This window comes from Sitophilus oryzae, unplaced genomic scaffold (assembly GCF_002938485.1).
Source record: "Sitophilus oryzae breed Bouriz unplaced genomic scaffold, Soryzae_2.0 scaffold_471_pilon_pilon, whole genome shotgun sequence".
Classification (NCBI taxonomy): Eukaryota; Metazoa; Arthropoda; class Insecta; order Coleoptera; family Curculionidae; genus Sitophilus; species Sitophilus oryzae.
In genome coordinates this window covers 213,624-235,550 of record NW_022147053.1, presented here as the reverse complement: position 1 = coordinate 235,550, position 21,927 = coordinate 213,624, and the positions used below count along the sequence as shown (strand labels likewise).

General features: G+C 32.3%; 3 protein-coding genes across 11 annotated transcripts in view; 2 read left to right on the top strand and 1 right to left on the bottom strand.

Annotated features, from left to right (window-relative positions):
- Positions 1-7,101, top strand: part of LOC115886178 (piezo-type mechanosensitive ion channel component) — a 91,787-nt gene extending 84,686 nt beyond the window's left edge. For all 6 annotated transcript variants that reach the window (XM_030905267.1, XM_030905266.1, XM_030905270.1 and 3 more), the window contains 5 exons: positions 111-358; positions 1,467-1,651; positions 1,708-1,980; positions 3,182-3,407; positions 6,223-7,101. In XM_030905267.1, the coding sequence (XP_030761127.1) occupies positions 111-358; positions 1,467-1,651; positions 1,708-1,980; positions 3,182-3,407; positions 6,223-6,508 (1,218 nt within the window). In that variant the 3' untranslated portion in view covers positions 6,509-7,101. The remainder of the gene's footprint in view (positions 1-110; positions 359-1,466; positions 1,652-1,707; positions 1,981-3,181; positions 3,408-6,222) is intronic.
- Positions 7,102-9,985: 2,884 nt separating this feature from the next.
- On the bottom strand, positions 9,986-14,031 carry LOC115886176 (acyl-coenzyme A thioesterase 10, mitochondrial-like). Of its 4 annotated transcripts, none has more exons than XM_030905254.1 (5): positions 13,675-14,031; positions 13,427-13,554; positions 13,124-13,369; positions 12,954-13,069; positions 9,986-10,962 (listed from the first exon to the last, which is right to left on the bottom strand). In XM_030905254.1, the coding sequence occupies exons 1-5, from the start codon at positions 13,722-13,724 to the stop codon at positions 10,123-10,125; spliced, it is 1,380 nt and encodes a 459-aa protein (XP_030761114.1). In that variant the 5' UTR covers positions 13,725-14,031; the 3' UTR covers positions 9,986-10,122. The 4 variants fall into 4 exon arrangements, with proteins under 4 accessions (XP_030761114.1, XP_030761115.1, XP_030761117.1 ...); XM_030905255.1 differs by having other exon boundaries at positions 13,598-13,680; XM_030905257.1 differs by lacking the exon at positions 13,675-14,031 and adding an exon at positions 13,594-13,668 and having other exon boundaries at positions 13,427-13,531.
- Positions 14,032-14,339: 308 nt separating this feature from the next.
- On the top strand, positions 14,340-21,235 carry LOC115886205 (dolichyldiphosphatase 1-like). Its single transcript, XM_030905290.1, has 5 exons — positions 14,340-14,768; positions 14,858-14,958; positions 15,016-15,194; positions 17,863-18,090; positions 20,576-21,235. The coding sequence occupies exons 1-5, from the start codon at positions 14,663-14,665 to the stop codon at positions 20,703-20,705; spliced, it is 744 nt and encodes a 247-aa protein (XP_030761150.1). The 5' UTR covers positions 14,340-14,662; the 3' UTR covers positions 20,706-21,235.
- Positions 21,236-21,927: the final 692 nt, after the last annotated feature.

The following is a 21,927-nucleotide window of genomic DNA, read 5'->3' as shown; positions in this document are numbered from 1 at the left end:
CTTCTGCTTTACGAGATCGCTGTAGTGTGCATTTTTATATGGGACACCGTGTATATCATATTATATATTATGTATTTTTATAAAATCTGTTTTAATTTTCTGGCCAACAGTGTTCTAGAAACATGGAGGACGAATACCCACAACCAAGAGGTACCAAGAAAGGTTATTTAGTTAAATACCTAATGGGAGGAGCAATGCTAGCCGGTATTATCGGTATCATTTGGTTCCCTCTGGTATTTTTCTCGCTTGGCAAGGCAGTGGGCGAAAGCAACGCGCCATATGATATAACCTTGGAGCTAAGAATCGGTCCGTACGACCCAGTGTATCAAATGTCAGCTCAGAGTAACGCGCTGTTCCAGTATGTCGATAGAATCATTTGAATAAAATGGTTAAGAAAGGAGCATATCAAAAAGCTTAAGATCAATATGGTTGACTGAAATATCGGTTTATTTTGGTTTGGTTTAAAACAATATAATTTTAATTTCATTTAAAACGTGTCAAAATATGATATAGGGTAGACTCAATAATTTGTTAATTTTGTTTTATGTTGTCGATAAATGTTATTAGTTAGATAAAATTGTTAAAAAATATATTTCTATTAAAAATAGATAAGTATTAGATAGTTAAGTAAGATAATAATTACTTAATAACAAAAATAACAGATACGCTACAGAAACAACTAAGTCAAATTGACGTATCCTAGTCATTTTTGATTAGTAAACAAGAGCGAAAATGCGATAAGAAATATAATAATTAGTTAATTCTAAGTGAATTTCATAATTGATTGGTTTACTGCACGTAACGCAAGGTTATTAAAAGATAAGGTTGTCTCGTAACTCGATCCGCCATTATCGGAGACGTCATCTACTACGTCATAGGAATGCTACCACTCATAGATGGGATAAAAACTGCCGACAGTCCGACAGTGTATATCCGAATCCATATTCATTGTGTACTTTATAGTTTATAGTGTATGACGTCCATAGTTTTCTCCCCTTATGCAGCTTCGCTTCTATTGATCCAGAAGTTACGAGGCAACCTGTTTAATATTATAGTAACCTTGCACGTAACGTACTCGTATATTATATAGTCACTTATCATGAAAAGTTATTATCTCGATTTTTAACCGAGATCTACCGCACGCTACACAACCAACTATTTTACAGTCTTGTTTGATAATTCGTAATAACGCCACTGTTAATTTAAGATCTGACACAATATCCTTCTAGATTTACTACCTCTAAACAAAACCAGTTGGATAATAAATACTAAATATTATAAAATAAGTTCAGAAAAAAAATGTCCCTATTAAAACCTCAAACTGAACTGTCAAGGATATGGGCCCATAACGTCGATTGCGTCTCTCATGCATGAATACTCCTATAGCATTATACTCCTTCCTTAATATTTTTATTCATGGTAGAACCATTATTTTTTTAAAAATAGTTCAAATGTCCCGTTTTCAGATTTAATGACAACGACTATCAGAACATGCTTAACCAGTTCAAGGACAATAAAAGGGCTGAACAAATATTATCAAACAATTACGACCCAGGTGACATCGTTGCAGCTAAATTTAGTTGGGATTCTGCCAAAATATGGAGTATTTCGCCTCCAGATCGTATGAAAATGATCGAGGAAGTAAATTCAAGTCCGTAATCTACTAAAATTAAAATATAATATGACTTAAGTTATTTTTACTTGCAGCAAAGACTATAAAAATTAGATTGGACTATAAGGTATCGCACAAAACGAGTAGTTCGACTGACTCGGGCATAATATCGAATAATAAGGAGATTCAACTACCGGCCAGTACGCCTAACAAGACCAATTTGGAAAGAGATAATTTATTGAAAATGCTGGAAAATAAAACTTCCGAACCTATACTGTTGCAGAAAATTTTACCGAAGTTTTTGAAAATTACAAACACTGGTGTGGCGGAACCTTATAACGAGATCCTGGGTTCCAGTGACATTGAAGGTAAAATAATAATTATTTTACCTTATAATTATTATAATAGTAGGAAAGCTCAAGATGGCTAAATGGGATTTGTGATTGGATATTGTGAGAATCAGAAAAAAGAAAAAAAGATCATATGATGTATGCTCTTTTACTGGTGGGGGGAGTGGGTACAGATCTTCAAAAATTAAAAAAATTCAATCACAAAGAAATACTTAATTACATGCTAATATTTAAGAGTGTGATTCTTGGACCTATTCTAAGAAAAAAAAACTTCATATAAATATGTATATCGTAAACATCTTAATTTCTGAGATACAGGGTGGTAAATTTTTCTAAAAAAAACTATTTTCATAATAACTCTGATTTTATTATAGATATTTTTATGAAAACTGATACACGTCTTCTATGCATCAAAATATGTATAGTAAACGCCACGAATGTGTGGGAGTGATTCATCACTTGATGAAGTTAGAATCGACACGCGCGCTATCATTTTTACATTAAAAACGTAAATTTTTACCGCAGACGTAGGTTTTCAAAGGCATGGTCTAATCATCTGCCTGCGCTCCTCCTACTTATTCTAAAATGTTAGCGTGATTGACAAAGACGATACTATATCGCGTTCTTTGATTGATTCGTTTTTGTGCGTCAGTCCATTGGTGTGCTTGCAGTGCGACCAATGGGGCATTTCAGTTTATATTTATAACCAAATATATGTTTTGACAAGACTTTGACAATTAAAACAACAAATTACAACAGATTATATATTGATTATTATATGACTTGAAACACCACGGCACTGGAATTAAGTTTTATGTGACCTTGAACAGATTAGTTCACATGGTAGCGACCGATGAATCACTCCCAAACATTCGTGGCGTTTACTATACTTGTTTTGGTGTACAAAGGATTTTATTTATTTCTACTAGTGCCGTCCATACGGGTTTTACATATCAAAATATTGTATTATATCAAAATAAGCATTTTGATGCATGGGAGACGTATGTCAAATATATCATCAGAGATATTTTGCAAAAAAATAGAAAATTTTACCACTCTGTATCTTAAAAGTTAAGATGTTTAGGACATAATATATTCATATGAAGTTTTTTTCTTAGAGTAGGTTCAAGAATCACCTCCTTAAATATTAGCATGTCATTAAGGAACACCCTGTATATGTATGTTTTCACGTATATTAACAAAAAATGTTGATTTACAGAAGAGGATAAAAATAATCCAACGTGGAGAAATCTAACATTAGTTTTACTAAGACTGAATAATACGCTAGACGACAAAGAGTGGTGGCAAGTTCGTGAAGAGTGTACTGATTATACCTACAAGCATTATCTGAAAGATTTAGCGTATGAAGATTGTAACTCGCTGGTGATATACACTCTGAACGATAAAATATTCCCGGAGACCTTGAGTATCATCACAGGAGGAGGGTGAGTAAACATAAAAAAATTGGTCAAGTGCGAGTCGGACTCGCGTACGAAGGGTTCCGTACCATTCATTATCTATACAACATTAGACACTATATTATTATTAACTTTTTTCCGATATAGCTGAAATTTTGAATGCGCGTATAAGTAATTTAAAAAAAAGAAGAAACACATTACTAAAAATTGTATTAATCAATAATAAATATGTAAAAAGTAAAAATAAATATGTAAAAATATGTAAAAATGAAAAAAAAAACGATTAAAAAAAGTCGCCTTGACTAGGATTCGAACCTGCCTTACTACGGCTCCAACGTCTTAGCAGCGTAAAGTCCTAACGCTTTAACTACGCGGCCACCGAGGACTTGAAAAATTCTATGTAAAAATCTTACTTAAAAGATAATGTTTAGTGAAAGTACTTTTTTATTTATAAACATTTATTTAATTCTGTTTTTAGTATTTGTTCTTATAGCGGCAACATAGATGCATTATCTGTAAAAATTTCAACTGTTTAGCTATAACGGTTCATAAGATAGACCTTTGTGACAGTCAGACGGACGGACGGACAGCTAAATCTAGTAATAGGGTTCCCGTTTTTACCCTTTGGGTACGGAACCACCGATAAAAACCACCGATTTTTCACTTTAAACTTACAATACCATAAACATTTTTCTTATATCTACATTATTACTTTGTCCATGATCATTACAAAAACAAATTCTAATTAAATGAAGTTATTAGTAAATTTTTTGAATGAGAGCTGAAAAATGTAACGTTCTAATTGGTGGACATTAGTCTTCACTTTTTGTGAGATTCTACTCACACCATCTGTAAACTGATATTGAACGCAGTTGAAACACGCTGAAAGATCTATGTATTTTCAATAAAAGCCGCTTAAGCAACAATATCAATTTTTACCTTTCTAACGGTCATAATCCCTTTTTTGCTGAAAATAATTCTGTAGAGACGAGACAAGTTGCCGATTCCGACTATTTAGTGGTTTTAGCTTTTTATTACAATCAAAATCGCAGTTTTAACTAAAAAACATAGGTTAAATTTCAAGTTTGTTAAAGAAAACTATAGATAAACGGAACAAGTTTATATTATAAAGTGCCCATAAGAACATGTGAATACCATTTGGCGCTGTTCTTGCAGCGGACGCGAACCAAAACTTTTGATAATTTCGGAGCGGTCCGGCTTTTTCCGGAATTATGTCGCCAAATTTGGTTTATTCAAATTTATTATCATTTTATTATTTTCTTTTAATTTTATAAATAAAATGGCAGTGTCTTGCATATAAGAAACTTTATTTGAAAAAAAAAATGAATGTTTATTTATGGACTTTTTCTCCTGTTTCACTGGAAATTACAAGCTGCTATAGCGGTTGCTAAGAACAACCGCAAAGAACTGAAAGAATGTTCTCTTGTCAAAGTCTGAATCTTCAAATATTATAAAATCTTTCAAAATTTAATCCGCCCACATTGAAAAAATACCGAAAAGTGTTTAAAGCGCCCATTTTCAAAGTAATGATTGCTATCTTGTTTGCTCAAACTTATTTTCTCAAACCCCTGATAATTGTGAAAAAGTGGCATTAAAAAAACTTATGCTGTGTGAACTTTGAAATGCAAATACCATCGTGGCATAATGGTTTCCAATGTTTCATAGGTATTTCATACGCAAAGTTTCTTATGGTGCGTTTAGACTTGAGCACGCACGAGCTGAGCGTGCGCGTACGGCATTCGTTCGCGCTCTCGGCTCCGTTCAAATTAAAAACTTATTTTTCGACGAATGAAGTGATCCATTTGTGCGCGCACAGCAGAGTTGCGCTGGCGAAAATAATGGACCACCAAGAAATAGTCGGGGCTGCAGTCATTATTATGCACAGCTTAATTATTATTAAAAAGAAGAAAAATCGAAAACATCGTCGGCGTCGCTGGTGGCAAACCCAAATTTTTAGAAATCGATATAATTTACTGCAACAACTTAGTGTCTGAGGAGGGCTATGATCAGTTCAAAAACTTTACAAGAATGACCAGGCCCGACTTTGAATATTTACAAAATTTAATAACACCAAAAATTAGGAACAAAAGATACAAATTTTAGAATACTAATTTCATTAATATCGACATACTCAATATTAATTTTATTTAAAAGGTCTTGTCCTGCGTTATTTTTTTTTGTTTTTTTAATAAGAAGAAGAATGCCTAACCTAACCTAACATCCCATAATATAGGCAACTTTTCATATTCTTCAATTAATAATAACGAAGATTCATTGATCCACTCCATAATTTTAATAAAGAAAACGAAAAAAAATCACACACGCACGCACGAACGAAAGCAAAACAAATTGCCGGTGCAAATTAAGCGTTCGCGCACACATAAAATCCCTTTGAGCACGGACCAAAAACCGACACCAGACGGCTCACGTTCGCGGCTGCTCGCGCACAGACAAATTAAGAGTGAGCGTGCGCGCACAGCCGTTTACACTTGAACATTCGCGGAGGATCAGGGCGTGCGTGCTCAAGTCTAAATGCACCATTATATGCAACACACTGTGTTTTATTTATAAAATTAAAATAAAATAATAAATTTTTGAATAAATCATATACTTGGCGACATAATTCCGGAAAAAGCCGAACTGCTCCGAAATTATCAAAAGCTTTGGGTCGCGACCGTTGCAAGAATAGCGCCAAACAGTATTTACATTGTCCTTATGGGCACTTTCCAATCTAAACTTGTTTCATTTATCTATGTCTGTACCTAGCAGCTGGGTGGGCAGAAATTTTCCGTGCGATTGATTTTTCTTTTTATATTTTTAGCATCATCGGTCTGTACACCACCCTAGTTTTAGTAGCTTCGCGCATCCTGCGTGGCGTTTTCGCCGAACAAGTGGCTAAAATCATGTTCGAAGATCTCCCCAACGTCGACCGTATCCTCCAGCTCACCTTGGACGTATACCTCGTGAGAGAAGCGCGAGAATTCGCCCTAGAAGAAGACCTATTTGCCAAATTGATATTCCTGTTCCGTTCGCCGGAGACCATGATAAAATGGACCAGACCCAAGGAAGAAATCGAAGACGAAGACGAAGATCCCGAAGGAGAGTAAATTTGAAAGTTACATGTATTTTGGGGTAACATAACATTTAAAATGTCTGTCAGGGATAATGCTAAACTGATTTGCAATGATATAATTGTCTAATTGTGTTGGAGCATTTATTATTGTTGGCCCAAGTTGTTTGTCTGGGTTTGGTTTTGTCACAGAGAATCTATATATTTGTTAGGTTTAAAAAAACTATATTTTAAGATTTAAATTGTAGATATTATGCAACATTTTAAAATTTTGGCACAGAAAAAGTACCTATTAAGCTTTTGCTTTAAATTTTTTAAAAATGTTTATTTCTTCTAAAAAGAAATTATACAGTGTGTTTAAAAAAATACACGGTCAGGAGGCGATTCATAATCAAAAAATATGAAAAAAGGTTTCTATAAACGTGGGTCTGGAAATGCGTAGTTTTAATGATACGATGTTAAACTTTTTATAAAAAAACATTTTCCAGTCGACTTTCTTGAAATGTTTCAATGTTATGTGTAGTAATAATGATAAATTAAAACTATTAACTTCAAATTACCGAGAATTATTGATAAATAATGTACGCCAATGATTTCTTGGACCATATGTCTATCTAGAACCGATGCCGAGAAAAAAAAATTAAAAAAATAAGTTTGAATTTGCAACCAGTATTAAAAATCTTGCTAATAAATTACAATTTATTAGCTTTGATATTAAGTGCTACCTATAGCAAATTCCAAAAAAATATAGTGTTTAAGATAATTATAAAAAACTACTTTTTAAAAGTTTTAATACCCTGTTTCTTTAAAACTATACATTTCTGGTTCCATGTTTATAGGAACTATTTTTCATATTTTTTGATGGGGAACACCTGAAATTTAGCCGTGCATTTTTAAAACACCCTGTATGTATAAATTTAAATTCCGTATGGTCATAAATAAATAAACACCATCAAGCAGGGCATGAAATGTCGCTGTTATTTAAATTTGGCTCTAGGTTTGGCACTCGAATTTATGATATTTTTTCTGACATTGATAACTAACCTAATAAGTTTTCATAGCCTACTTAAATACCGTATGATCGAAAAAAAACGGCGACCAGTTGGTTCGGAAATGAACATTGATGACATGCCATATATAATTTTACATATAAAATGACAGCGATCTTCATTTCATAGCCATCGCTGACGCCGTTTTTTCATATTGTATATTATTTTTGACCATACAGGACATGTTTCTTTTTATTATACTATATGTCATGGCGGCTAACTGTAAAAATATTGTCTTTAAACATATAAAAAGGGAGGTTGGGAAATGAAGTATCAAAGAAAAAAGTTGTTTTGATATGTGTCAATTTTCATATATTCAACTCTTTATTTGTGTAATGCACACATACATATCTAAAAAATCTCTTATTTGTGATTTATTATCTAATTATTTTTTTAAAACTTTTATATGTTAAGAGAATTAATTGTTCTAAGAAAAAACATTTAATAATATAGTACCTACATACAGGGTGTTCCAATATCCCGTGGGAGAGAACTGCTATGTATTTTCGGAACTAAATATATTACTTGGACACAATTTACCCTCATACAAAAGTGCTTTGTTAGAGGACATCCAGTTTTTATTGAACTCGATGTTTTGGGTTACATACTGCCATTACTCGTTTGACTCCAAAAATACCTAGTAGTACTATATCCAGGGAATAATGTGGCACTCTTTATATATCAAGATAAATTTATAAATCTTTTATTTGTTTTGTTTTTATTTTCTTCGTTAGCGTTGAAATATCCAAAATCAATCCTCTACATTTATTTAGAGGTTATCTACACTTATTTTATATCAGTAATTTAGGTTTTATCGTTAAGTGTAAACTGAAAGTTATTTTTATAAAGTTGGTTGTTTTTAGAATAATTTTCCTAGTCAGTAATTATAATGTCTCAGGTCAGTTAATGTTCTGAATATCCTACTTTTTTTAAATGTAAAACTATTTTATTTTTTTAACAGCATATTTAAACATTTAGATTTAATTTATACTAAATAATTTTTTTGTTGTTAAAATAATTATTGTAAGTTCTACATCAGTCAAATATTAAAATATTTATTAATAATCAATGAAGTTTAAAAGTTTGCAAACCTAGTCTACTTAAAATATTAATTATTTTAATTTTTAAAATATATTACTTACAGGACTACCATATCAGAGTCTTCCTTTGTTATAAAAAATTTTATATGTTCTATTTGTGGTTCTATGTTAATTTCTTTTAATATAAAAAGTCAAACCATTTTGTTGGTTGTAAAATATTAGCTTTATTTTAGTATAGAGTCTTCTACGTTTATATATGTATTTTTACGCTAATTATTTATTTTTATTCAATTTGGAATAATAAACACTTTCATACTATATTTTTGTGTTTTATTTTAGCTGTTTGGACCATGTTTGGACCATGTTTGGACACTGTATTGACAGGTATTGACGTACTATATAAATATAATAATATCGTCCTATTGCTGCCAAAAGTCACTAACTAACATTTTTCCGAACAACCAAATTCAATCACTAACTATGTTTTGAAGCGGAGAATCGATTGCAAAAGTAATTAACTACGATTTCTGGCTGTTTATGTTTTATTTTAATACCGAATAGTTACTAACTATAACATCTTTATGCAATGCAATTCATCTTTAGACGCATTTTTCTCGGAAGTAATAAAAAGTAAGTTAGTGACTTTTGGCAGCAATGGGATGATATTATAAGTATACACCAGGTATACACATTCAAATTTCAAAATTCATGAATGTCCTATCGAATATTTTTAATAAACAATTTATAGCAAAATTCCTTTACAAGTACAACTATTTAACGTTAGAGAGCACTAGTTGTTTCTTTTTATAGAAATCTATAAATGATTAGCTTAAACATTCAACCCAGGATGGCGCCACCTATACAAAATAAAAACAGAAACCTAAATTTGCTTACTTTTAGAACTTTCCGCATGGTGGCGCCATAATCGTTTAGATAATAGTTCCAAAAATTCTCACTAAATAAAAATGGCGCTGCAATCAATCGCGTCAAAAGAAAAATTTGACCAGACCGGATTCTTTTTTGTAAGTAAATGTAAGATTTTGTTGTTAATTCTCCACTGGTATACATGCATAGTAGCATAAAATACCAAACTTACCAATTGTAGAAGTTATTTATGGCAAATGCGGTTATTGTGTTATTGAAATTATTTTGACCTGTTATCGTATTATAAATATAGGGTTCCCAACTTGAGCATCGGCGATTCCGGGACAATTATTTTTAAGTTTTTAAATAATTGAAACAAAACATTAAATATTAGAAATTCAAATATATTATATGTAAATGTGATTTTTTTGGTCCCGGTCAAGGCAAATTTTTCGCCGGGACAAACTTTCTGATTCCTGGTTAATCCCGGTCAAACCGGGACGGTTGGGAACCCTATATAAATACTATGAATTAGTTTCTGTTCTTTAATAAAACAACAGGTGAAAACATCAACATATATTATTCTACCACAACACCAATTAATATCATTATCAATAATAAAAAATACTTAAGTGGAAATAAATAAGTCGTCCATACCGAAAAAAATAAAGCTTTCAACGAAATATCGCTTAAATCTATCACAGCTTGTTCTTAAAGTTCTCCGTTATACTACCGCTAGTAAAAGTGTTGAAAAAGTGTCTTCTACCGTCCACGTACAACATGGCTTCGTGATAAGTCACTGGAACCACATCTGGAACATTATCTGGCGCTTCCAAAGTAAAATGGAAAGAATTTGTGGTAGACGATTTGCCGGTGACAGGATTATACACCTCGACGAATACCAAATTTTGAATGTAGTTCTCGTAAGTAAAAACGACAGTGGCGTGCATCCTGATAAGCGAATTTACCGATATAGGCTGCTTAAAAGATATGTCGCTTATATGTTTCGTCCTTGGCCTGTACTTGCAGTGCATATACCCTAAAACCCAACTCAGTTCAGTAGCCTGCCTCATTAGGAACCCTCCAAACACCGTATTATGCAAATTACGGTCTTCCGGTTGCGCTAGGATCACGTTGGATATAGTGCTGTCGCTCATCCAAGAAGCTCCTGGAGAAAGAGTCCTATTTGTACTGCTGAAGTGATTCGGATCCGTTACCTTAGTGTAAATGCTATGGATTATTTTTTGTTCCTCTTCGCTGGGGAGTTTTTTTGATACGTGAGTGGTGTCTATGTCTAATCGACGCTTTTTTCTGGTTTCGCCACCTGATAAAATCTGTTTCTCTCTCTCGTTTGCCGGTTCTATGGCGTTTACTGGAGTGGCGTAAGAATTTGTGGGGTCCCTAGCGGCCAAAAGGAACACCGCCCTTGTTATTCTTTGCCAGTTGCCATCTTCGAGCTGCTCTAACCATACTACGACTTCGAGGGTCGATCTACCAGCCCAGCTTACATGTCCTGAGATTTTAATATCTTTATTTGGCTAAAAATAAATAAAATTCTAAATGTATTTGGAGATGTTGATGATAATGCGCATTAGGGTTTCCATATAAGTTTTTGGAATTTCTGGACAAGTACTAAAATCTGGACAAAAATCGGATTTCTTCGAGAAATAAATTGTGAATATGTGAAAAAACAATATTTAAGTATGTAGGTAATAGTTTAAGGGCTAGTAACGTTTTCGAAAAAGAACTTTAACCCTCGGGCAGGCGCGTACTTTAGAATCACACGACCGGGCGCATTTATATTTTTTAAATATTCTGTAACTTTAAATATTTTATTGAAAAATTTAGCGTGTTAAACAGTAACAAGCAACATTTTAATGCATATTTACTTGTTAACATATAAAGAAAAAACTTATACGAATTAAAAAAAAGGAACCGACCGAAACATTTTATTATTCAAAATAAAAAAACAATAAAACTTTGCGAACAAACAAAAACTAAATAATACGAAATATATTAATAATTTTTCGATTTATTATAATTTTCTTCCAACTACTTTTAGTGATTCGAACAAAATTTTGAGGGTAAAAGTTACTACGAGTGCTACATATTTTAATGCTAAAAAAGTGTCGATATAAATTCATCAGGGACGTGCATATGGGTTATTGATGGAATATTTTTCAAAAAAAAAAACGATTATCTCTTGACTTGGATCAAGGCAAATTAATAAAGTTGCCTTTATCTCATCAAGGAGGCCGAAATCGACAAAATATGAAGAGTCAATTTTTAATCGGCATGAAACTGTTTACACCATTTCGCTAACGAGAGTAAAAGGTCAGTGGCGCACATGCCCTTTTTAGAAAAATATTCCAGTGATAACCCATATGCACGTCCCTGGTAAATACCGGGTGTTGCATCGTCGTTGGGAACATAGGAAATCCCATGCAAAATTTGAACTGTCCAAATATTGGCTCCCCTATGGATTTTATCTAAGTCGATAATAGCCTTTTTAAAGGTCTACATTTGCTAAACACACATGCCAAATTTGAACAATTTTGGACAAGCCGATTTTAGGTAATTTGAGAAAAACTTAATTGATTTTTAAATTAAAACTGAATAGGTAACAATCAAACACCAGACAAAAACCGACATTCCTTAAGTTGCCAGCGTCATTTTCAAACGTAACTTAATTTTTATAAAATTTTAATATTCAGTACTAGTAATAATTTATTGTTATACACATAAAGAAAAAGTGAACATGATAAAATACGCGGGAAATAGATTAGACAGTTTATCTGACATGTTTCGGTTAATTTTCCCTAAATATTAAAATTTTATTAAAATTACTTTTGACAATGACAAAATCATAGTTTGTAAACCTAAGGTATGTCAGTTTTTGACTGGTGTTTGATTGTTACCTGTTCGGTTTTAATATAAAAATCAATTAAGTTTTTTTCAAATTACCTAAACTCGACTTGTCCAAAATTGTTCAGATTTGGCATGTGTGTTTACCAAATGTAGACCTTTAAAAAGTCTATTTACGACTTCGCTATAAAATCCATAGGGGAGCCAATATCTGGACAGTTCAAATTTTGCATGGGATTTCCTATGTTCTCAACGACGATGCAACACCCGGTATGTCGACCTATAATGTCAACATTTTTTTAGCTTTAAAATATGTCGCATTTATAGCAGCTTTTACCCTCAAAATTTCATTCAAAACAATAAAAGTAGGTACTTGGAAGAAAACCTTACCTTTACCTTTAACACCCTGTAGCTACAAAACAAAGCAGAATCGGCCCTATGTTGATATGGAAAAGCAGAGAGAGATGGCACATGTTTTTTGAAACACCCTGTATGTGACATTGTAACAATTAAAATATTCAACAAAAATAGTTAAGTTGTTTTTATGGTTAGATTTCCCGGACATTTTTTCAAATTCCGACCGGACCAGCCTGGACATCTTAGAAACCAGAACCTGTTTGGGTAAATCTGGATGTATGGAAACCCTAGTTTAAAATGTTATTACCTTCGGAAGATAGTCTGTAAAATCTATCCTATCAACTAATACTGTAACTAAAGTTTGAGGAAATAATGCATCTTTTGGTAAGTTGGGGTTATAAATGTGTTTATGTGCCACAATCACTGCAAACAAAATTATATGTATAAAAAAAATATGGAAAAATTAATTTTACTCACCGGCAAAAATATCCATGTCTTCTAATAATCTGCCAAGCCTGACAGAGCCAAGAAATGTAGTGTATTTCTCTTGTATGGCAACATTTTCTGAAAGAGGTATTACAGTGGCGATATAACTGTCTTGCATTGACCGTTTTGGTAAGTCGTCTTGGTTTTTAGGAACATATTCAGTTAGACTTAAACGTGTTTTAAGTACAGGTGTAAATGGGTGATTTACGCCCATTTCCTTAGCTAGTTGCATCTTTACTGCAATCACATAAGTATAATATAAATTACAGTAAAACAACAAACAAACTCCCTTACATTCGCTTAAGGTTCCACTAGTCTCACTTCCATTTTGCGGTTTAGTGGAAAACAGATACCCAGTGGAAATACTATTGTTTACCAAACTCATTATTCTTTGGCGTTCTATAAATACATGAGGCTGAAAGCTAAACATCTATGTTATAAATAAATATATAAATACATACTAACATGATCAAAGGCCAAATGTTTATCAATAAATAATGGCAATTTTTTATTCAGTTTAATGATATATCCCACTTACTTACTTTTTGAGTATTACTTGATAATTTCTACTTAAGATCCTGCGCAGAGCCATAGTTGCTTAATTATACTCTTTTACGGGAAAATGTTATTATAGGTAAATTTTTGAATTGAACCTTTATTTGTTACTTAATAGGACCATAATTTTTTTGTCTTCTAACGATATTAATTAAATGACTTTGACAAAGTTATCAATTTCAAAAATAACGCGGTAATCACGCTTGAACTTTGACCATTTTTTTACTTTTTCTGAGGACATTTGATGATGCGGCTATGGAAAAGTTCAAGAAACATAAAAATTTAATTTCAGATGCCTGAAAATGGCAAACGACCTTGATGAAGTGCCAAATCCAGCCAAATCTATGAGCTAGATTTTTCATCGATTTTTTTTATATTTATAAAAGTACAGCATGTACAACAGCTGAAAAAGATACCAGCATCAGTTATATAATGAAATACACACGTATATAAAAAGTTAAAAAAAACACACGTTAGAAATGAGTATTTTTATATTTTTTAATTTTACACCTGTAAATTTTATAATAAATATTTAAATACGATATTAGTATCTATGGACATTCTATGGAGTGTAAAAATCTAAAAAGCGAGAAGCATTTTTTAAACCGCGGTTTAATGTTAAATGTTAACGGTTTTATTAGAAAACAGAAAATATAAAAAGCCAAAATGCACAACTGTCGGTTTCAATTTTTCGTATTTCGAATTTCGATTTTTAGGATTTCGGTCTTCCAAATAGTCTTATGTCAGACTAATCAGCTGTTTTTGACATAACACGGCGTGGGTAACATTTGGGATGTGATTTGGGATTTGGGTGGCCGTCGAGTGTGTTTTGTTACTGAAGTTTTAAATGTAAATTTTGTAGTTTCTATAAATTAAACAAAGAAATTTATAAAAATTAATGAATCGAACGTATAGAAACAGTCATTTTAGTAGTTAGTAAACCTTCGCGTAAACCTTTCATATAAAAAATGCAAGATGGAAATTGAGGCATCTAGATTAACAAACTCCATTCCAAACTCAGAAGAAAGTGATGCAACTAAATGGGTACCCCTTTCATTAACTCTAGTAGAATACCCTAAAGGTAAGAAACATTAAACCTTAGGGCCTTTTAAACTTTTCTTTATATGTTTAATTATAATGAGCAATTTATTCAAATATTATGTTTTACAGGTGATATAATTGGGAAGTTTTTAGCTCTAATTAGTTTAGCCCCATTTGGTATTGGTGCCGGATTTGTCGCTTTGATATTATTTAGACGTGACTTACATACTGTAAGTATATAATCAGATGAATCAAAATTTAAAAGAATTCATTGAAATACGTTTCAGATAACATTTTTCTTGGGGACGCTATGTTCAGAATGTCTAAATTATGTACTAAAACATTTAATATGTGATAAAAGACCGATTCGCAGGGAAGATGTTTACGTGGAATATGGAATGCCCTCGTCTCATGCTCAATTTGTTTCATTTTTTGCAACATACATAATATATTTCGTGTTTGTAAGGTATAAAGGATGCACTGTATGATAGAAAAGAAACACGGCGTCAAGTTAATCATTCATTTTATATGGGTTGCATATTTTTTAAAACAGTCAATTGGACTAAAAGTTAATAAGAAGCTTTTGGTTTACCCTGTACAGTGTTGTAATAGAAAGAATGTTCCTGTTTGTGACTGGAGAATGTTCACCAACATTTAGAATCATTGTGTGGGATCATTCCCTTATGTATGACAACATGTATGAGCAACCCTGTATATAAAATAATATGATAATGTCATGTAATTTCTAAGTAACTTGATGCCTGTATTTTTTTCCACCATACAACATTTTTGCACCATGAACGTGAAAATTTTGAGACAAAAGTTGCAAACTAGTCTACTCTACAATCAGTTTCCAATTAAAATGAAACTGCTTGAACACGGATGCAAGTCACTGAATCAGTTTCAATCAGTTGGTGTAGAAGTTCAATTAAAAAAAATTACAATTTCATTTGGAATATTCAGAATCAGATGATGAAGGCCTCATTAGTTATCATAAATACCGTAGACAATGCAGGACTCATAAAGAGTACTGGCTCCATCCATATATGCCTTCTCTATGGCGTCTTTCCTGGAGTACCCTAGAAAGTTTATAATTATAAAGAAATGGAACCTTGGAAAAATAGATTTGATCGTCTAATGTTTTTAGTGTGTTGTCCTGGCCGGTTAAAAGATTCCCAAATCGTATTTTTAATCATATCCCAATTTGGGACTTTATTAAGATCGGCAAAAAAAAGTTTTTTTAATTTCACTCAAAATGAGTTATTTGGGTTATAAATGACCTAAATACAAAATATTTTCATGGTGTCTGTCTGTCCGTCTGTAACACGATAACTCAAAAACCGCTAACCCGATTTTAACCAAATTTGGCACAAAAATACTGTGGCACCTGAGAATCTGGCCATTAGTGTTTTGGTGGGGGTGAAGGGTTGTTAAGGGGGTATGGGAGGGGGTTAAACATTTTAAAAAATCGTAACTTCAAAATTACAGTAGCTAGCGAAACGCGGTTTTCAATTTAAGATTAGGAATAATATTTGCAACAAAATTTGTAATAACATCAAAATCAGTCAAAGTCGCAGTTTTTGAGATATTCCGTGTTTTCGTAGTCCGTTTTTGAGAAAATCCGTGTGGAGAACTCCACACTCCCATCGGACGCGACCCCAGGTGGCGGATAGGGGAAATAACCGCAGACCAAAATTGGAAAAATTCCTTTACTTTGAAACTAAAAGAACTGCCTACCAACTTTTTATTAACTTATTTTAGTATGGGCGACTATACGTGCCTCCAGGCGCCAATTTTTTCAAATGGAACGAGAGCTCACTAGCATATTCGGAAAAAGCAGCTTGCAACATTTGTCACAAAACAGAAGCACCGTAGGCGCTGGGCCTTACAGTAATTTTCGCGAAAGTTGACGATTGCATATCAGAATATGTTTATTCAAAAATGCCAGGCGTTAAACCAATATTGGCATTAGAAAAAATTAATGAGTGGAAGCAAAATGATACTAAAATATATATAAAATGGGTGTGAAATGTAAAATCACTCTGAGTTTGATGCATGCAATCGTTATTTTTCGTAAATTGGACTCTATTGTAATCGCAAAACATTTTCCGATGGACGTCATCAATCATAGCGACATTGACACTAAAGTCTATAAACCTCACTAAATGAAATTTTGGCAAAAATGTTTAAATTTGTTGTATAATTTAAGATACCGAGCAGCTCTTCATTTTACTTTATAGAGCAAATGATTGTAACAGAAATTTTACTTAGATTAAAGCTGCAAAAATTAGTTAAACCGAATTTTATTATCGCTATGTTGGTCACATTGCGCCGTGTTCAGCAATGTTGTCCTTTATTATTTCACAATTATCCTAGTATCAGTCATTATTTTGTATAATATCGAGTTGTCGTTGAATCTTTGTGAGTAATTCTCGTTTTTTGCCTATTTTCATATTTTTTTTTAAATTGCACTGTTAAGCACAAACAGTTCTTTTAAGAACTAAATTTTCGAGTTTTTGTATTGCATTTCTTGAAATTGTGTGTTGAAAATATGCCGAAGCATTTAAACAGTCGAAGCAAAGAGCTTGTAGCTTCCCTGTTTTTTAAAACTATTTTGAACGAGAACGTGACAATAAAGGTCCTTTATTACTCTTGACTGCAGTCAGAAAAGTAAGTTTGATTGATAAGCACATTATACCACTTTCAAAGTTAGTTTTTATTAAATTCTGTGATTATTAGTTTATGCATTAATAGCACCTTCTTACTTTTTATTACCACTTATGGTGTAAGATGTACATCAATAAATAAATAACCCATAATAACGCTTATGATAATCTTCATAATGGACTAGTTTATGCCAATAATACTTATTACATTAAAATATCCCATAAAACAAATAAATCAATTAATCACTAAAATATTAATTATTAAATTAAAAATGAAACGTAAAACTCTTTAAAAAATGATAATAATAAATATGTTGTTTGTCAATTTTAAATTAAGATTCATCTCATAAATCCATCACAATCTGGCAACGCTGTCGCCATCGCTTGTCACTCAAAGTTGATCACGTGCATCGGAAATTGTTTTATGATTACTCTATATGAAATTTTTTCAATAATTTGAAATTTTAGGCTTCATCATATGAACAATAATACGATTATTGAAAATATTTCGAAATTCTTAATTATCTCGTCGTCCATGGTAGTGGCCGTCTTAGTTTGTATAAGTAGGGTATATTTACAATACCACTCACTGTCTCAAGTTGTATGGGGTGTCGTCGTAGGATTTTTATTCGCAACTTTCTGGTTTGCATTGACATCCTTAGTCTTTACTCCATTATTCCCTCAGGTGGTTAGTTGGTAAGTTTATCAAAATATCTTCCGTAAATAGGTGTACAAAAATAAATACTCAGTGTGTCCCATTTTCGTGCGTTTTGTGGGGTTCCTCGTATATGAGTAGAAATACAAAGATGTGGGTTTCACATCTTGTACTACTTCTTTATGAAACTAAAGATGGTGAACACAGCTTGTTAAAATCTCTTTAGTTTCACAAAAAAGTAGCACAGTAATGTGAAAACCGCATCTACTTTACGGATACTTACATACGGAAGTCTCGACCCAAATCTAACCTTTGCCAGCCCTTAGTATACAGGGTGTCCCAGGTTGAGCGTGCATTAGAAGTTTCTAGAGAACTACAATATCTAGACCGGGGATTTTTTGCACATCATTGTTTCACAATGAGAGCTATCAATTGAAAATATTTTCATTATGGCGGCACGTCCGGAAATACCGGAAGTTGACAGCAACTTTCTTATTTTAAATGAGTACCTCCATTTTTTATTATATACTTAAATTCTCCTTAAAATTTTATGAATTTTGATATCAAACACTCTATACCTAACATTAACCGGTTTTGAGAAAAAAAAATATTGAGAAAAATTTGGAGAAAAAAAATTGCCTGTCAAAAAAATTTGTATACTCTAAATGTCAAATTTAGTGGTTACCACAGCCACTGTGACATAAAGAGAAGACATGTGGCTATCTATTTCAAAAATTAAATTGTTCATATGTCATATATTAATGGCAGTAGCTGTCATGGAATTGATCGATTAAAAAAATATCATAAATCATTTTTTTCAAATGTAAACCCACTTTTTTTAATTAACTAGTGAAAAGGTTTTTCAGTTCGTTACTTTTTAACTATACATGTTCCTATGCCTAAAATAAATAGTTTTTAAGTTATTTAAGATTTAGTTTGAAGACATATATATATATTTTTCTTGATTTTATCTAGCTTCCTTTGACATTAAGTGTCTAACAGTCAGACAATTTATTTCCATGTGTCAGAAAACAAATTATTTGAATTTCCTATATTATAAATGCCTGCTTAATGCGGATCAACCTGCTCCCAAGCTCACCTGATGATGGAGTAGGGCTCCTAAACCGGTAGTGAGAGCAGGTTGATCCGCATTATGACAAACACAGCGTAGAATTAAATTTCTATATTAGCAGTTAAGTGGCAAGAATCCTTATATAATTTTATTATAAATATTAATGTTATAAACTTATTTTTCAGATCAGGTAGGGAGACGTATGGAGATAATGCTGTAGGTTATGTAGAAGTGAAAAGAGACAAAAATATTTGTTTTGTACGTGGAAAAATAACCCCAGAGCATAGCGTGAAAAAGAAAGTTTTTTTTTATATATTGACACCCCCTTACCCTTGTTATTTTTAAAGATTGTTTTTTTTACAAAATTATAGGAAATAAATTGTTTATCAGTAATGAAAATATTATACAAGGTGTCTAAGCAAACGCCAAAATTAAGTTACTTTTTTAAGTGAAACACCCTATATATTTTTGGATTCTTCGGAAATTTCTAGATATTCTAGATATATTTCATGTATAATATCCTATACCTATCTTCAAATGTTTACGAAATATTGACAGTTGAAAAGCGAAAAATACCTACAATTTTCTGGACCACCTTTTTTGAGACACCCTGTATAACTAGAATTAATTTTAAAAGAGAGTATATGAAAAACCATGCAACTTTTTTATTTATTGTTTTCTTCTAAAACTTGCAGTTAAATCTGTATGTGGGTGTCAAAATATAATGAATAACCCTGTACATTCATATTTCATATACCTATGTAAGACAATATACATAAATATATGAACTTACATCAAAATGATCTTCACAACAATAAATCGTAAAAATAGAGGATAATTTAACGTTTTTCTTTTCATCTCTTCTCATGGCCTTGGACCATTCTTTTATGTTTGCGCTCATCCATTACTATTTATAAATATCACAAATTACTAATTATGTATTAATTAACACAAATAACTAAAATTTTGACTCGGATTCAACAGCGTTTAAAAGCAACCTGTGTAAAATAAACACGCGTCTGGCTCCACTCAACCAGAAGAACGGCGGGTGACGTCACAGCGGCAAGACGCGGTAGAGAGCGTTTGCCCGGCCATTTAAATTAACAATATTTAATTATTTTATATTAGAGGCATTTCTTAACCGATATCAACGATTTTTTTTGTTCAATTTGTAATTATATGAACTATTTTTTAAAACCATTATTTAAAAACATGCATTTTCCTCTTTGTTTTGAAACACCCTGTATAATAAAAAATGAGAATACCCATTTAAAATAAAAGTTGTTGTCAACTTCCGGTATTTCTGGAAGTGCCGCCATATTGAAAATATTTTTAATCGATAGATCTCGTTGTGAAACAGTAAAATCTCCAATCTAGATCTTGTAGTTCTCTAGAACATTCTAATGCACGCTCAGCCTGGGTACCATTTAACAAAGTGAACTGTGATATTGTAGGAGAATTTCCGAAATCCTAATGATAAGGGACACGACATTGATTCCCAACGTGCTCTGGTTCGAGTACACGAACACGCGACAGGAGGCGAGGGCCAGGAGTCGGAAATTGGTCAGCATGAAGTCCCAATGACATTTGTTGGACGATAGTTTCAATTTCACGTTGCCGAGAGGCGTCATTAGATGTTTAAGAATACTGCTTCCATGGAGACGAAAATTCTAAATTGAAATAATAGATGAAATCGACTGAGAAATTGGAACTATTCAGATGGTAACCATATTGGTGTTAGGTAGTGTGAATGTCATATTATATAAAACATGTACCGCTATACCGTTTTTTTACGCGACCCGGTTTGAATGTATCGGATTTGATGTCAAAGGTTGTTTTTTTATTTTATAATTTTTTTACTTTTTTTTTCTAAATTATTTTAGTATTTCAAATTTTGGTTGTTGTAACTTTAGATTATTTCATTAATAACATACGTTGAAAACCATTCTACATTATGTCCTAATATTCTGTGGACATAGAACTACTACATGTTTTTGGAATCAAGATAAGTTTACTGGAGACAATTTATCTCTATAAAATAGTGCTTCGTTTGTCCGTTAGAGGGCATCAATCACAAATAAACCTGAACGTTAATTAATTTGAAAGGGTATAGCCGGATTAATATGGGAAATCTGCCCCGCGGCTTTTTTGACTCGCACTCAGGGGATCGATTTGGTGTTAAATCAAAATAAGTCACCTAAATTTTTAGCTCTTTAACTCAAACGGTTTTCGAGATTTTGAAAAAACCTGTTTTTTCAATTTTATTTTTATAGTAAAATTGAAAATTAATTAATGATGATTTTTTTCTAATTCTTAGAAGCCTTAAGACGTAAAAAAATAATATGATCATGCTTCTTAAGCGGCCCACAAACGGTCAATATTATTGCGCAATATTTCATATTGTGCAATAATATTGACCGTTTAGGGTTCACATTGAAAGGTTGCACAATATATTGTGTCAGTCAAAAACAGTTTGATTTTTATAGTGCAATAGTGATTAGTTTGTATCGTGTGTGGATAATATTGCACAATAGTTCAGTATATTTTTGTTTTCTCTGCGTGTTTGTCTCGCTGCTCGGCTCTATTTAGAATATTTAGATCAATGGTTTGTCAGCAAATATGGGATCAAAAGCAAAAGAGGAAGAAAGACGATTTATTTTAGAAGTCATCGAAATGTACCATTCTTTGCCAGCCTTACGGAATACAAAAAGCAAAGAATATAACAACAGAGATAAAAAAATGAACAATATGATGAACTACTAGGGAAATATAAGGAAAAATACCCAGACGCTGATAGAAAACAATT